Here is a 16218-nt window from a genome sequence, read left to right on the forward strand (position 1 = left end):
CCCTGGCATATAGTAAGCACTTAACAAATACCATTATTATTATTATTATTATTATTGTTATTAGTTGAAGCCATGGGAGAGAATGAGTTTTCCATGGGAGTGGGTTTAGATGGAAAATAGAAGGGAACCCAGAACTGAATCTTGAGGGACAGCCCCCCACCCCCACCCCCCCCAGTTAGGGAGTGGAAGGCAGAGAAGGAGCCCGTAAAGGAGACTGAGAATGAATGGCAAGACAGATAAGAAGAGAACCGGGAGAGGACAGAGTCAGTGAAGCCAACATTTCCAGCTGTCAAAGGCAGCTGAGAGGCCGAGGAGGATTAGGATGCAGTAGGGGCCATTGGATTTGGCAAGAAAATCATTGGTGATCTTTGAGAGGATGGTTTCTGTGGAGCAAAGGGGACAGAAGCCAGAATGGAGGGGGTCGAGGAGAGAAATGGAGGAAAGGAATTTGAGAACGAGAATGTAGTCAACTTGCTCAAGGAGTCTGGAAAGGAATGGTAGGAGGGAGTTGGGGTGATAACTGGAGGGAGCCATGGGGGTCAAGGGAGGGTTTTTTTTAGGGTAGGGGAGACATGGGCTTGCTTGGAAGCAGTGGGAAGAAGCCATTGGTCCCACAGGCCATACTAGGCTGAAGCTGCAGGGGAGGGTCCTGGGGGAGGGGATGATGTTAGGGGTGGGGAGGGGATGGGTGGGAGTGAACTGATGGGGGTTGGTGCGGGGATGAGAAGGATGAGGGGCAGTACTGGAACAGGATAACAGGGATGCGGTATGATAAATATGATTGATTGATAAATTAATGAGGTGGTTATATGAGGGTGGCTGGCAGAGTGGCCCGTCATAGGTTGATGGTGCCCATTCTCCCTCATGATTTAGAAAGCGGTGTCTGGATGAACAGTGATCTGGGAGGGGAATGCAGTGACTCTGGAAAACGGTGCAGGAGGTCGGGGCCTCATGGTGGGCAGGGGATGTGTCTGTTTATTGTTACGCTGTGCTCTCCCGAGCACTTGGTACAGTGCTCTGCACACAGTAAGCGCTCAATAAATATGTTTGGCTGTCTGACTGTCCACATAACGCTCAGGGTCTGGAGGACCAGGCAGAGTCAGATGAACTTCTCTTTGATGGCATTACACTGCACTGCGGGGCTGGTGAAATACAGTGTCAGGCAGCTGCCCTAGGAAAGGGATGGCTTTTTCTTTTTCCTATGCCTCAGGGTGGCTAAAATCTGAAGCCAGTCCAGAGTCCCAATACTGCACTTTTGCCTATAGAGGGATGGGGGGATGCTAGGAATTGCCTCTCCCCGGGCCCCTGATCCACACCCAAAGCTGGGCCGTCCTTTAGCTGCTGGAAGTAACTCTCAGGGGTCAAGTCCGGAGGTTGGAATGGAGAGACGGGGGTGGGGCTTAGAAACCCAAGCTGAACCAAGGGCCTGAGCTATTGAATCCCAAATAATCACTGTGATATTTGCGTGGCTTTCTGTTCGTAATTTACATGTGAATATATCCGCTGGTTTCCCCCTGCCCCCCGTCAGTGCTCCAGCCCTTGCTGGGTGAGCTTGGGAGAGCCCCAGTCGGGCCTGTCTCCTGTTTGCCGAACAATAGCTCGTTTCTCCCGCGGCGCGGCTCATGTTCATTGGGAATGGAGTCCTCCAGTCCACTCCAGCTCCCTCTCCTCCACTGAGGGGCGGGGAGGTGACCCCGGTTCCGGCTCTGACCCCAGCCCCAGCTGCAGGGGGACTCTCAGGTGCAGGGGCAGGATCAGGGCAAAGAGAGATTGAATGAATGAATGAAAGGGGCCGCCCCAGTCCCAGCCGCAAAGGGGCTCTCGAGTGCAGGGGCAGGATCGGTGCAGGGAGAGAATGAATGAATGAATGAATGAATGAATGAATACATTCATTCCATCGTATTTATTGAGTGCTTACTGTGTGCAGAGCACTGTACTACACACTTGGGAAGTACAGTTCAGCAACAGATAGAGACAATGGATGGATGAATGAATGAATTAGAGGGGCCGCCCCAGCCCCGCCTCAGGGGGGGGCTCTCGGGTGCAGGAGCAGGAAGAGAATGAATGAATGAATGAATGGGAGGGGCCACCCCAATCCTCGCCGCAAGGGGGCTCGTGGGTGCAGGGGCAGGATCAGGAAAGGTAGATAATTCATTCATTCAATCGTATTTATTGAGCGCTTACTGTGTGCAGAGCACTGCATTAAGTGCTTGGAAAGTACGATTCGGGAACAGATAGAGAGAATGAATGAATGAATGAATGAATGAATGAATGAATGAATGAATGAATGAATGAATGAATGAATGAATGAGAGGGGCCGCCCCAGCCCTGGCTGCAGCAGGGCTCGTGGGTGCAGGGGCAGGATCGGGGCAGGGAGAGAATGAATGAATGAATGAATGAATGAATGAATGAATGAATGAATGAATGAATGCATGCATGCATGCATGAATGCATGTATGCATGCATGAGAGGGGCCACCCCAGCCACAAGGGGGCTCTCGGGTGCAGGGGTGGGATCAGGTCAGGTAGAGAATAAATGAGAATGAATGAATACATGAATGCATGAATGAGAGAGGCCACCCCAGCCCTGGCCGCAGGGGGGCTCTCGGGTGCAGGGGCAGGATCGTGGCAGGGAGAGAACGAATGAATGAATGAATGAATTCAATTCATTCAATAGTATTTATTGAGCGCTTACTATGTGCAGAGCACTGTACTAAGCGCTTGGAATGTACAAATCAGTAACAGATAGAGACAGTCCCTGCCCTTTGACGGGCTTACAGTCTAATCGGGGGAGACAGACAATGAGAGGGGCCGCCCCAGCCCCGGCCGCAGGGAGGCCCTCGGGTGCAGGGGCAGGATCGGGGTAGGGAGAGAATGAGTGAATGAGTGAATGAATGAATGAATGAATGGGGCGCCCCAGGCCGCAGGGGGGCTCTTGGGTGCAGGATCAGGGTAGGGAGAGAATGAATGAATGAATGAATGAATGAATGAATGAATGAATGAATGGGCCGCCCCAGGCCGCAGGGAGGCTCTTGGGTGGAGGGAGGGAGGGAAGGCAGGGAAGGCAGGGAAGGCAGGGAAGGCAGGGAAGGCAGGGAAGAGAGGGAAGAGAGGGAAGGAAGGAAGGAAGGAAGGAAGGAAGGAAGGAAGGAAGGAAGGAAGGAAGGAAGGAAGGAAGGAAGGAAGGAAGGAAGGAAGGAAGGAAGGAAAGAAGGAGCCGCCCCAGCCCAGGCCGCAGGGTTCTCTCGGCTGCAGGGGCAGGATCGGGACAGGGAGAGAATGAATGAATGAATGAATGAATGAATGAATGAATGAATGAATGAATGAATGAATGAACGAATGAACGAACGAATGAATGAACGAATGAATGAACGAATGAACGAACGAACGAGCCGCCCCAGCCCAGGCCACAGGGGTCTCTCGGGTGCAGGGGCAGGACGAGAATGAATGAATGAATGAATGAATGAATGAATGAATGAGAGGGGCGGCCCCGGCCTCGTGCCCGGCCGCAGGGGGGCTCTCGGGTGCGGGGTCCGGCCGAGCCCCATCCCCCGCCCCTCGGTCATCGACTCCGGGCCGTTCCCGCCGGGGCTCCTGCCTCCGGATGGCCGCCAGCCCGCCTCCGCCTCCGCCTCCGCCTCCGCCTCCGCCTCCCGCTCCACTGCCCCTCCTCCTGCTCCGCCCCCTCCCCCGCCGCCCAGACACACACAGGCACACAGACACAGACACACAGACACACAGACAGAGAGTCCCGGGCTCCCCGCCCCTTCCCCGCCCCCTGCTCCCTCTGCTCCTCTGCGGGCCCGGGCCCTGCGCTGCCGGGGAGGGAGGTGGGGGGGTCCTCTCTCCCTCCCCCCCAAAACACAGCTCTATGGGTGAGTGCTGGGGGCCCGGGGAGAAGGGGGCAGGGTGGGGGCGGGGCCGGGCAGGGGGGCAAAGAGAAGGGGACAGGGCGCTCAGGCTTTGCCCCTAGATGCTGGACCGCCTGGGGTCTGCGGGAGAAGGGAGAAAGGCGACCATCCCCGCCTGAGCTGCACTGCCCGTTGCAGGGCGGGGATGGGCTCTATCTGTTGCCGATATCTTTGCAAGCGCTCCGTAATGATAATATTCATGATAATGACATTTGTTAAGCGCTCACTATGTGCCAAGCGCAGTTCTGAGCCCTGGGGAGGATACAAGGTCATCAGGTTGTCCCCCGTGGGGCTCACAGTCTTCATCCCCATTTTCCAGATGAGGTAACTGAGACCCAGAGAAGTGAAGTGACTTGCCCAACGTCACACAGCTGACAAGCGGCGGAGCCGGGATTTGAACCCATGACCTCTGACTCCCAAGCCCGGGCTCTTTCCATAGAGCCACACTGCTTCCCTAGAACAGTAGAGTGCCCTGCGCAGAGTAAGCGGTCAATAAATACGATTGAATGAATGAATGAATGTTGCAGAATCAGCGGAGGCCCCGGCGGCCTGGTGCTGGAAGCGGGCTCCGCCTCCTCCTCCCTGCAGCCCTCCTTTCCCCACTCCGGGCCCACTGGGCTTCTGCCCGCCCGGGGAAGCAGAGCCAAGCAAATAAAATCTCCAGCCCAGCCACCTTCCCCTGGCCACCCACTCCCGAAGCCGCTAGTGGTCGTGGGGGGAGGCCCCGGAGGGGTCCTGGGCACTGGGCAAGGATTTTGGTTGGGTTGAGATGGGCAGACACCTGGAGGCGAGGTGGCCCATTCCAGCCCCAGTCATATTCCTCCTGACAACTCAGTTCAGCGTTAGCTGAAGCCGGGCCCAGTCCTGCCTAACATGGAGGGGGCCTCCAGTTTGGGCAGGAGGGGCCCCGCGAACTATTGCCTTGTCCGCCGCCAGAGAGACCCGGGGAAAGGATCCAGAGACTTTTATTTCCATCGAGAATTTTCTTCCATTGGAATCTAGATAACTTCCCTGGGGAATAACAAAAAGAAAAGACATTGAGAGCAGATTCCTGGCTAGATAAGTTGGCATTTAAAAGTGAAAGTGACCCTGGCCTTCTCTGAAAGTCCAGGGGAGGCTGAACTCCCTCCCTCTTCTGGGCAGGAGGAGGGGGAAGGATGCGGGAGGGGAGGGCTAGGGGTAGGGGCGGTGGCCATGGTTTGTGGAGCAGGGAAAGAAGGGAGAAGGGCCAGGGCCACAAGGCTCACTGTCCCTCCCCCTCTGGTTTGCAGATGACCGGGCGCTGACAGAGGAGAAAGGGCTGCGCTGCCAGAACCCTGACTGCATCGACAGGAGACGAGCGGCCAAGGTAAAGGGTCTGGGGTCTTCCTTGGCCCTGGGCAGGTGGGTGGCTCTGCTGGTGCCAACTTTCACTGGCAGAGAGGCCTTGGGGCCCAGTGGGGAAGTGAGAACCACTTGTCCCAAGGTGTTTTTTTTTATGGTATTTGTTAAGCGCTTACTGTGTGCCAAGCACTGTACTAAACACTGGGATTGATACAAGCTGATCAGGTTGGGCACAGTCCACGCCCCACACAGGGCTCACAGTCTTAATCCCCATTTTACAGACGAGGCCCAGATAAGTTAAATGACTTGCTCAGGGTCACACAGCAGACAAGTGGTGGAGCTAGGATTACAACCAAGGTCTCTACGACTCCTAGGTCCGTGCTTTATCAAGTAGGCCACGCTGCTTCTCCCCAGGCAGGACACCTTCCAAAACCCACCTTTCCCCAAGGGTCTCGGGTTTTGGGGTGGGAGTCTCAGGGGCTCTCATGGTGATGGAGGGGCGCCATGCAAGCTTCTTCAGGATGAGCATCAGGACACTGCCTTCCCCCAGGGTCTGAATTAACAGTACTTCTGAACGTGCAGGCCCTCTCCTGGTGGTAATAAAATAATAATAATAATTGTGGTATTTCTTAAATGCTTACTGTATACCAAACACTGTACTAAGCACTGGGGTAGATACAGGATCATCGTCCCACATGGGGCTCACTGTTGAAGTAGGAGGGAGAACAGGTATCGAATTCCCATTTTGCAGATGCGGGAACTGAGGCACAGAGAAGTGAAGTGACTTTCCCAGGGTCATACAGCAGTCAAGTGGCAGAGCCATGATTAGAATCCAGGTCTTCTGACTCCCAGGCCCGTGCTCTTTCTAGTGGGCTGTTTTCTTTCCAGTGGGCCGTGCTGCTTCACAAAAGTTGGGGGTGTCCCCTAAGGGGAGGGAATGGAGGAGAGGGAGGCAGGTGGAATAGGGACAGGGTGGGAGGCTCATCTGTCCCCTGGCAATCTGGTCTCCTTGGGTGAAGCTGGTTCCAGTAAGTCGCTGGAACCTGGCAGAACTCTGGACAGCCAGAGGCCCTTCTTCAGGGGAAGCGTCTCCCCAGAGACGTTCCTGTTGGACCAGTTAGTGGCGTCTTTAGAGCTCAAGAGTTCCTGGCCCAAGGGCAGGGAGCCGCAGTTCTCTTCCAGCTCCAGAGAGAAGATGGTGGAAGGCAGCGTGGTGAGGTTTGGTGGTCTCAACTCCCAGATCGAGAGGGTGGGTCTGCCTCTTTGTTCACTCCCTTCTGCACTCAATCAGCTCCCCCCCCCATGTTACCTCACGAATCCCCTACTATAACCCAGCTCGCACTCCTCTAGTGCCACCTACTCAGTGGACCTTGATCTTGTCTGTCTCACTGCCATCTCCTTGTCCATGTCCTCCCTCTTATCTGGAACTTCCTCCCCATTCATACCTTCACTTTCCCCCTCTTCAAAGGCCTATTAAAATCTCCTCCAAGAGGCCTTCCCTGACTAACTCCCACCTATCATTTGCCCTCCTTTTGACATCAGCTGGCTTGCACTTGTCTCTCTAACCCTTAAGCACTTAGATACGTTACAGCACTTATGTACATATCTTTATACTCTGCTGTTTATCTGTAATTTTTTTCACTCCTCTGTGTCTCAGTTTCCTCATCTGTAAAATGGTAAGAATTAAAAACTTGTTCTGCCTCCTACTTATGATGAGGGACAGGGATTGTATCTGACTTAATTATCTTGTATCTACCTCAGCACTTAGTGCAGCGCTTAGTAAAAAGTAAGTGCTTAACAAATACCACTGTTATTATTATTTTAATGTCTCTCTCCCCTTCTAGACTGTAAGCTCTTTGTGGGCAGGGATCATATTTACCAATTCTAATGTGTCGTACTCTTCCAAACGTTTAGTACACTGCTCCGCACACAGTAAGCACTCAATAAAAATGATTGCGGGATTGATTGAAAACCTGGGCAGGTGGATGGCTCCACCTAGGCCCTTATGAAGTCGGGCCATTTTTTCCCTTGTGGGAGCAAAAACTGGACCAGTTGTTCATTCAACTGCCCCAAGACCGGGGCCCAGCCACCATGAATTGGATCTGAGTTTCCCCTAGGCCAAGGACATCTCCGTAAGTAGGGATTCTGGGTTTTTTACCCTGCCGGCCTAGCCTAAGGCACTGTTTTTGTGGTGTTCGCTAAGTGCTTACTTTGTGCCAGGCAGTGTAATAAGCTCTGGGGTTGACACAAGCTAATCAAGTTGGACACAGACCATGCTCTACATGGGACTCACAGTCTTAAATCCCCATTTTACAGATGAGATAAGTGAGGTACAGAGAAGTTAATTGACTTTTCCCAGATCACCCAGCAGGTAAGTAGCAGTACTGAGATTAGAACCCAGGTCCTTCTGATTCCCAGACTCACACTTTAACCACTAGGCCACACTGCTTCTCAGCAAGTGATTGACTCAGACCTAAAGGAGAAGACGGGTCACCCAGATTGTACAATCTCCTGTATGGATAGGGAGGCTTTTATGTGCCTGGCCCCGAGCCAGCAAAGAAGGGTCTGGGCGCAGCGTCCCTATAATAATAATGTTGGTATTTGTTAAGCGCTTACTATGTGCAGAGCACTGTTCTAAGTGCTGGGGTAGACACAGGGGAAGCAGGTTGTCCCACGTGGGGCTCACAGTCTTAATCCCCATTTTACAGATGAGGGAACTGAGGCACAGAGAAGTTAAGTGACTTGCCCACAGTCACACAGCTGACGAGTGGCAGAGCTGGGATTCGAACTCATGAGCCCTGACTCCAAAGCCCGTGCTCTTTCCACTGTGCCACGCTGCTTCCCTATGGCTTGGAAAGTTTGGGTCTGGGAATTCAGGGCCAGTTTCCAGACTTATCCTCTCTTTAGCTCCAGCTTGACTGAGCTTCTGGGGGCACCTAGTGGCAAAGCCTGATGAGCCCATGGGTGGATGTGACCATAACTTCATTTTAACCCAGCCCTGCCCACAGTTACCAGCCTACCTATGCTTCACCAGCCTGCCATGGAGTCTTCAAGAGTGTAGGTGAAACATCAGTCACCTGCCTCCTGTCTCTTCCCACTCCAGTCCATATTTCACTGTGCTGCACAGATCATTTTTTCCAAAAAACATCCAGTCCATGTTTCCCCACTCCTCAAGAACCTCCAGTGGTTGCCCATCCACCTCCACATCAAATAGGTACTGCTTACAGTTGGCTTCAAAGCACTCAATCACCTTGCCCTCTCCTACCTCATCTCGCTACTCTCCTATTGCAACCCAGCCTGGACATTTTGCTCTCCTAATGCTAACTTTCTTCCCTGTACCTCAAACTCATCCATCTTGCTGCCAACCTCTCACCCATGTCCTGCATCTGGCCTGGAACTCCCTCTGTCCTCATATCCAGCAGACATTCACTTTCCCTTCCTTCAAAGCCTTGTTGAAGGCACATCTCCTCCAAGGGGCCTTCCCTGACTAACCACTCCTTTCCTCTTCTTCCACTCCCTTCTGAGTCACCCTGACTCGCTCCCTTTATTCATCCCCCCTCCCAGCCCCACAGGACTTATGTACATATCTGTAATTTATTTATTTATATTAATGTCTGCCTCACCCTCTAGACTGTAAGCTTGATGTGGCAGCAAATGTGTCCATTTATTGTGGTAATGTACTCTCCCAAGTCTTAGTACAGTGCCCTGCACACAGTAAGCGTTCAATAAATATGATTGAATGAATGAGCCAATGACAGACATACTCTTTGCTTTTCCCCAGCAGAAATGGTGGCTCACCCTAGGCAATCCAGCTACTTGCAAAACTGAGGATATGGGCAAGCCCAGGGTCCAGAAGTGATTCTGAGAGGAAAGCTGGCATTTGCGAGGTAGCCGAAGCTCGCCTGGGGCTTGTTTTCTTGGCCTGCCCACATCCTGCTCCTTTTCATACATGGGGACAGAACCAGTTCATTCATTCAGTTGTATTTATTGAGCACTTACTAAGTGTACTAAGCACTTGGGAGATTTCGGTATAACAATAAACAGACAGTAGTAACTTCCTGCCTGCTCCATCACCTTGCTCTGCCTGGCAGGATAAACTGCTAGGGGTTGGGTGAGCCAACTCTGCTGCCAACCTTCTACCCCTTTGGTAGCTGGAGGAAAGTCACTGACTCTGGAGCCACCAGCCTCCTCCTTTTGCCTTGGAAGTATGGCTAACTAAAGTAGAAGTTCAAGTTTCCCAGCCCCCTAGAAGTGCAGGCCCACCACTCTACTCCTCCCTATAGGGGGGTGACCCTATTCCCTCCCCAATTCAGACATCAGACCCCAGGACAATATTTCCAGGACAAACATCAGACCCCAGGACAATATTTCCATCCCTAGGGGCTGGACAGTTGAAGCAATGTGGCCTAGTGGCAAGAGAGTGGCCCAGGGAATCAGAGGACCTAGGTTCTAAACCCTGCTCTGCCAACTGAGTTTTGTGTGACCTTGTGCAAGACACTTAACTTCTTTGTGCCTCAGTTTCCTCAACTGTAAAATGAGGATTAATCAATCAGTAGACTTTATTGAGCACTTACTATGTGCAGAGCAGCATACTAAGTACTAGGGAGAGTACAGTAGAACAGAATTAGTGGACTCATTCTCTGCCCTGATAAGCTTGTATTCTAGAGGGGGAGATAGACATTAATATAAATAAATAAGTTATAGTATATAATTTAAATATATGTACATAAATGCTGTGGGCTTGGGGGTGGAGCAGATGTCCAAAGATTACAGATTCAAGTGCATAGACGACACGGAAGTAATACAGAAAAACCTCTTCTTCCTCCTACTTAGACTGAGAGCCCCATGTGGGACAGGGACTGTGTTCAACCTAAGCAACCCCAGTGCTTAGAACAGTGTTTGACACATAGTAAGCACTTAACAAATACCATAAAAAAAGCCCATCCCAGAGGCTCTGTCACCAGGCAGCGGGATTCCCCTCCCTATTCCGTGGCGGTGGGTCTCACTGAAGACAGATATTGCTGGAGAGGGAGGGCACACGGCTGGGGAACTGGCTGATAATCAATGGTATTTATTGAGTGCTTTGTGCAGTCAATCAACCCAAAGCCACCTTCTTGGGAAGCAAGCTCAGGCCGTCCGGCATCCCCACCAAAAAGCCCAGCCGCAGCAATAGCAGTAGAAGAAGTAACAATATTTATTAAGCCACTTACTCTATGTAAAACATTGTACTAAGCCCTGGGGAAAAATAATAATGAGTGTGGTATTTTTGTTAAGCACCTACTATGTGCCAGGCACTGTATTAAGTGCTGGGGTGAATACAAGCAAATTGGGTTGGACACAGTCCCTGTCCCACCTGGGGCTCACACTCTTAAGCGGGAGGGAGACCAGGCATCGAATCCTCCTTTTAAGGGTGAGGAAATGAGACACAAAGGAGTGAAGTGATTTGCCCAAGGTCACCCAGCAGGTAACTGTCAGAGCCAGAACTAGAACGCGCCTCTTTTGACTCCCAGACTTGTGCTCTTTCCACTAGGCCGCCCTGCTCCTCACTATTCCACGGGCTTTCTGGCTGCCGCTGAATTCCCTCAGCTCACCTGAGGCAGGGGGCGGATTCCTCATGTCTCCTCTAGCTGTTGCCACTAACAATAACAATGTTGGGATTTGTTAAGCGCTTACTATGTGCAGAGCACTGTTCTAAGCGCTGGGGTAGATACAGGGTCATCAGGTTGTCCCACGTGAGGCTCACAATCTTAATGCCCATTTTACAGATGAGGTAACAGAGGCACAGAGAAGTTAAGTGACTTGCCCACAGTCACACAGCTGACAAGTGGCAGAGCCGGGATACGAACCCATGACCTCTGACTCCCAAGCCCGTACTCTTTCCACTGAGCCATACGACTGCTGCTGACTCCCAGATGGACCCGCCGGAGAGGAACTTTCCCTAAACACTGGGATGAGGGTAGCCAGGAGATTTTCAGCCCAGGTTGGGCAGGGCCCACTGACACATCCCCGCCCCTCCCATCCCGGCTGAAACTCTTAGAACAGTGCTTGGCACATAGTAAGTGCTTAACAAATACCATAATTATTAAAAGAAGCTTGGAAGCAGTTCCAGTTCATTGAGTCCTCCGTCTCTGAATCAGGTGCTTGCTGGCTGGGGAGAAACAGAGTTGTGGAGGAGGAAGGGAAAAAGAAAAGGAGGGGGAAGAAGAGGGAAGGATGGGAAGAAGAATGGAGAGTGGGAAGTAGGGGGAGAAGGAGGAGAGGAGGCGAGAAGGGTGAAAAGTGGAAAAGAGAAAGGAAGGGAATCAGTCAATTGTGTTTATTGAGCATTTACTGTGTGCAGAGTACTGTTTTAAACCCTTGGGATAGTATGATGCAAAAAAACCCTCCAGACACATCCCCTGCCTACAATGAGCTTACAACTGACTAAGATTTGGTATTTATATTAATGTCTGTTTCCCCACTGTAGATTGAAAGCTGCTTGTGGGCAGGGAATGTGTTTACCAACTTTGTTGTATTACACACTCCCAAGAAGTTAGTATAGTGTGCTGCACACAATAAATGCTCCATAAATACCATTGACTGATTGAGTGGTAGAGTTCAATAGAGTTGATAGACCAGATCTCTGCCCTGGAGGATCTTTCAGTCTAGCTGGGGAGACAGACATTAAACTAAATTGCAGGTGGGGAAGTAGTTTGGTTTAGAGGATAGAGCATGGACCTGGGAGTCAAAAAGACCTGGTTCTAGTCCTGGCTCCGCCATTGTCTGCTGTGTGACCTTGCGCAAATCACTTGATTTCTGTATGCTTCAGTTACTTCATCTGTAAAATGGGGATTAAGATTGTGAAACCCAAGTGGGACAAGGACTGTGTCCAACCCAAATATCTTGTATTCAGCCCAGCGCTTAGTACACTGCCTGGCACACAGTAAGCACTTAAATACCATAAAAAAGAGGTCAGAAAAGCAAAAGAGAATTAGGATGAGTACATAAGTACATGAGAAGCAATGTGGCTTAGTGGAAAGAGCACGGGCTTGGGAATCTGAGATCCTGGGTTCTAATTCCGGATCCACCATTTGTCAGCTGTGTGACTTTGGGCAAGTCACTTAACTTCTCTACGCCTCCGTTACCTCATCTCAAAAAGGGGGATTAAGACTGTGAGCCCCACGTGGGACAACCTGACTACCTCATATCTACCCCAGCGCTGAGAACAGTGCTTGGCAATGTTTGGCACATAGTAAGCGCTTAACAAATACCATCATTTATTTATTTATTTACTTTAATTTTTTTATCAATGTTGTGCGGGGAGGAGGGGAAGAGGGAGAGAGAGGTCTCTGGCATCCTCCCAACAACAGTTTTTAAGAAGAATGAGTAGTGCCTGAGTCACTAGCGTTGACCCTGGGCTAAGGTCATGGCTACTCAGGAAGGTGAGGGGCAGGATGCCAGAATTTTCTCTGCAGCTGCTGCTACTGGGCCAGGAGGCAGGGCGGGCCAGGGCTAGGCCTAGTCAGACCTAGGGTGCCAGGCTGGGCTCTCGAAACCCCTCCCAGGCTCAGCATCAGGGCTTGGGAAGTGTGGGTAGGGGGCAGACCAGCTCCCCACTGCCCCCAGTACGACCCTTTAATAGCCTGCGGGCGGGGGTCCCATCCTAATCCTCCCGCACTAATGGGTCTGGCTGGAGATGTAGGACTCTTTATCTAAGGGCTGTGTTGTGGCCTTCCCAGGCCTGGCGTCCCTCTCTGGTATCCGCCCCGCCGGAGGGCTGCTCTGTCAGACTCAGTTTCCCCGGGGGGGCGGGAGGAACCCGGATCTCCCCGGCTTGGGGCAGGGGCCCCGGGGGAAGTCGGGGGGGGCGAGCCTTCCCCAAGGCTCCCAGACTGGGGCTGGTCGGGGGCCTTGGGCTTCCTCCCGGCAGCCTCTGCTGACTCATGTCAAGCAGCAGCCGCCGCCGGGCGTCTTCCCGTCTTATAAATAGCCCCAACCCGGGGCTCGGTGGCAGGAACGCGGCCCTGTCCCTGCCCCGCTTTGCCGGACTGTCCGTCCCCGAGGCTCTGGTGGCGGGCCCGGGGCACGCACTGGCCGACATCGTGGTGTCGCGGTTTTATTTATTATTTTAAACTCGGGCCGCTCCCTCGGGGCTTTGGGAGGGGAGGAATCCCAAACTGACACGAGGTATTTTTTTCCCAGTCGATGCCAGGAAAAAGAAAGAAAGAGAGGGAGACAGAGTGTTTTGGAGAGAGGAGAGAGAGTTTCCAGGGCGCGGCCAGAATGATCTATTTAGAGGAGCAGCGGAAATCTGAGGGGGGCACAAAGCCCTTTCTCGTTCCTCTGGGCCCGCACTGTGGGGTGGGCCAGTGCCCTCAATCCCTTCCCCACCAGACCTGTGGCCCACGCAGAGGCCAGGGCCCTTGGGGTGCACATCCAGCTCAACCACAGGATGACCTCAGCCTCCATCTAGGAGTCTGTGACCCCCTTTCACCCTACCCCTCCATTTCTTCCCCGGAGTTCCTGCTTGCAGGGAGCAGGTGAGACTAATCTGCGAGTTTGACTGCTCTCCCTAGTTAATCAGTGCCATCTATTGAGCGCTTACTCTGTGCAAAACACTACCAAGTGCTTGGGAGAGTATAAAAATACAAGTTGGTAAATATGATCACAGCTCGAAGAGTGCTTGAAGTGGAACGGGGAGACAGACATTTAAAATAAATTACAGGTAGGGGAAGCAAGTGAGTATAAATATAGGTATCGAAGTGCCTTGGGGTGGACCGAGAGGTAACTAGGTGTTTAGGGGGTGCGAACAAATGCATAGGAGAAGCAGTAGGGAGGGAAAATAGAGGAGGGGGTTGAAGTCTTAATCTGGGAAAGCTTCCTAGAGGAGGTATGATTTCAGTAGGGTTCCAAAGATGTGGAGCCGATTTGTAGGAGGGAGGGTGTGAGCAAAGCGTTCAAGGGCTTAGTACAGTGCTCTGCACACAATGGGCACTCAGTAATATTGACTGATTGAGGGAGGTGATGTGAGAGCGACAGTAGGTTGGTAATAGAGGAGTTAAGTGTGCAGGCTGGGTTGAAGTGAGGTTAAGTAAAGGGGAGAGAACTAATTAAAAGCCTTGAATCTTAGGGTGAGGAGTTTATGATTTGTTTGGAGACGGATGGGCAACCACTGAAGATACTTGAGGGGAGACGCTTGCACAGAACTTTCTTTTTTTTAATTGATCCGGGCAGCAGAGTGAAGTATGGACTAGAGGGGTGAGAGGTCGGAGGCAGAGGTCAGCGAAGTGGCTCCCCGCGGTCCATTGTCACCCTCGGGGGGGGGGGCAGCCGAGTCTGTCCCTCCGGTCCACTGTGCTAGGCCCATTCTAGATTGTGGCGATTTCTCTTTTGATGTGGAGGAAGAATAAACTCTCTCGTGTCGGATCCCTGCGTCGGCAGCGCCTGAGGAGGTGTCCTTGCCAGCAAGGTCTGGAGGGTCCTGAGCCCATGTTCTTCCTTACCTCCCCACATACACACGTGCATGCATGCAGACGTACATTCATTCAGTAGTATTTATTGAGCGCTTACTATGTGCACTAAGTGCTTGGAATGTACAATTCTGCAACAGATAGAAATGCATGCATAATAATGTTGGTATTTATTAAGTGCTTACTATGTGCCGAGCACTGTTCTAAGCGCTGAGGTAGATACAGGGTAATCAGGTTGTCCCATGTGAGGCTCAGTCTTCATCCCCATTTCACAGACGTGGTAACTGAGGCACCAAAAATTAAATTAATAAATACCAACATTACTATTATTATTATTATTAATAATAATAATAATAATAATGTTGGTATATGTTAAGCACTTACTATGTGCAGAGCACTGTTCTAAGCACTGGGGTAGAAACAGGGTAATCAGGTTGTCCCACGTGAGGCTCACGGTCTTAATCCCCATTTTACAGATGAGGTAACTGAGGCCCAGAGAAGTTAAGTGACTTGCCCACAGTCACACAGCTGACAAATGGCAGAGCAGGAATTCGAACCCATGACCTCTGACTCCCAAGCCCAGGCTCTTTCCACTGAGCCAGTAGCGTGGCTTAGTGGAAAGAGCCTGGGCTTGGGAGTCAGAGGTTGTGGGTTCTAATCCTGACTCCACCACTTGTCTGCTGTGTGACCTTGGGCAAATCACTTCACTTCTCTGGGCCTCAGTTACCTCATCTGTAAAAATAGGGATTAAAAAATGTGAGCCCCACGTGGGACAAACTGATTACCCTGTATCTACCCCATCGCTTAGAACAGTGCCCTGCACATAGTAAGCGCTAACAAATACCATACTTTTAGAGAAGCAGTGTGGCTCAGTGGAAAGAGCCTGGGCTTGGGAGTCAGAGGTCATGGGTTCGAATTCCAACTCTGCTGCCTGTCAGCTGTGTGACTTTGGGCAAGCCACTTAGCTTCTCTGTGTCTCAGTTACCTCATCTGTAAAATGGGGATTAAGACTGTGACCCTCACGTGGGACAACCTGATTACCCTGTATCCACCCCTGCGCTTAGAACGGTGCCCTGCACATAGTAAGCACTTAAGAAATGCCAACATTATTATTATTATTCTCTACGCATGCAAGCATACATGCTTTAGCATGCATACACACACACACACATGCTTCTGCTCGCACACATGCACACACGTTTCTGTGTGCATACAGACATGCTTTTGCATGTACACACACATGCTTCTGCACACATACAGAAACACGTGCTTCTGCATGCATGCATGCATGCAGACATGTTTCTGCATTTACACACACATGCTTCTGCACACATACACGTAGTCAGCAGCATGGCTCAGTGGAAAGAGCCTGGGCTTCGGAGTCAGGGGTCATGGGTTCGACTCCCAGCTCTGCCACTTGTCAGCTTTGTGACTGTGGGCAAGTCACTTCACTTCTCTGTGCCTCTGTGACCCCATCTGTAAAATGGGGATTAACTGTGAGCCTCACATGGGACAACCTGATTACCCGGTATCTCC

General features: G+C 51.6%; 1 protein-coding gene across 3 annotated transcripts in view; it reads left to right on the top strand.

Annotated features, from left to right (window-relative positions):
• Window positions 1-3840: 3840 nt before the first annotated feature.
• PLEKHG5 (pleckstrin homology and RhoGEF domain containing G5) overlaps window positions 3841-16218 on the top strand; it is a 46873-nt gene continuing 34495 nt past the window's right edge. For all 3 annotated transcript variants that reach the window (XM_029066013.1, XM_039912085.1, XM_039912084.1), the window contains exons 1-2: window positions 3841-3874; window positions 5182-5258. In XM_029066013.1, the coding sequence (XP_028921846.1) occupies window positions 3871-3874; window positions 5182-5258 (81 nt within the window). In that variant the 5' untranslated portion in view covers window positions 3841-3870. The remainder of the gene's footprint in view (window positions 3875-5181; window positions 5259-16218) is intronic.

The sequence above is a fragment of the Ornithorhynchus anatinus genome, chromosome 5 (assembly GCF_004115215.2).
Source record: "Ornithorhynchus anatinus isolate Pmale09 chromosome 5, mOrnAna1.pri.v4, whole genome shotgun sequence".
Taxonomy (NCBI): domain Eukaryota; kingdom Metazoa; phylum Chordata; class Mammalia; order Monotremata; family Ornithorhynchidae; genus Ornithorhynchus; species Ornithorhynchus anatinus.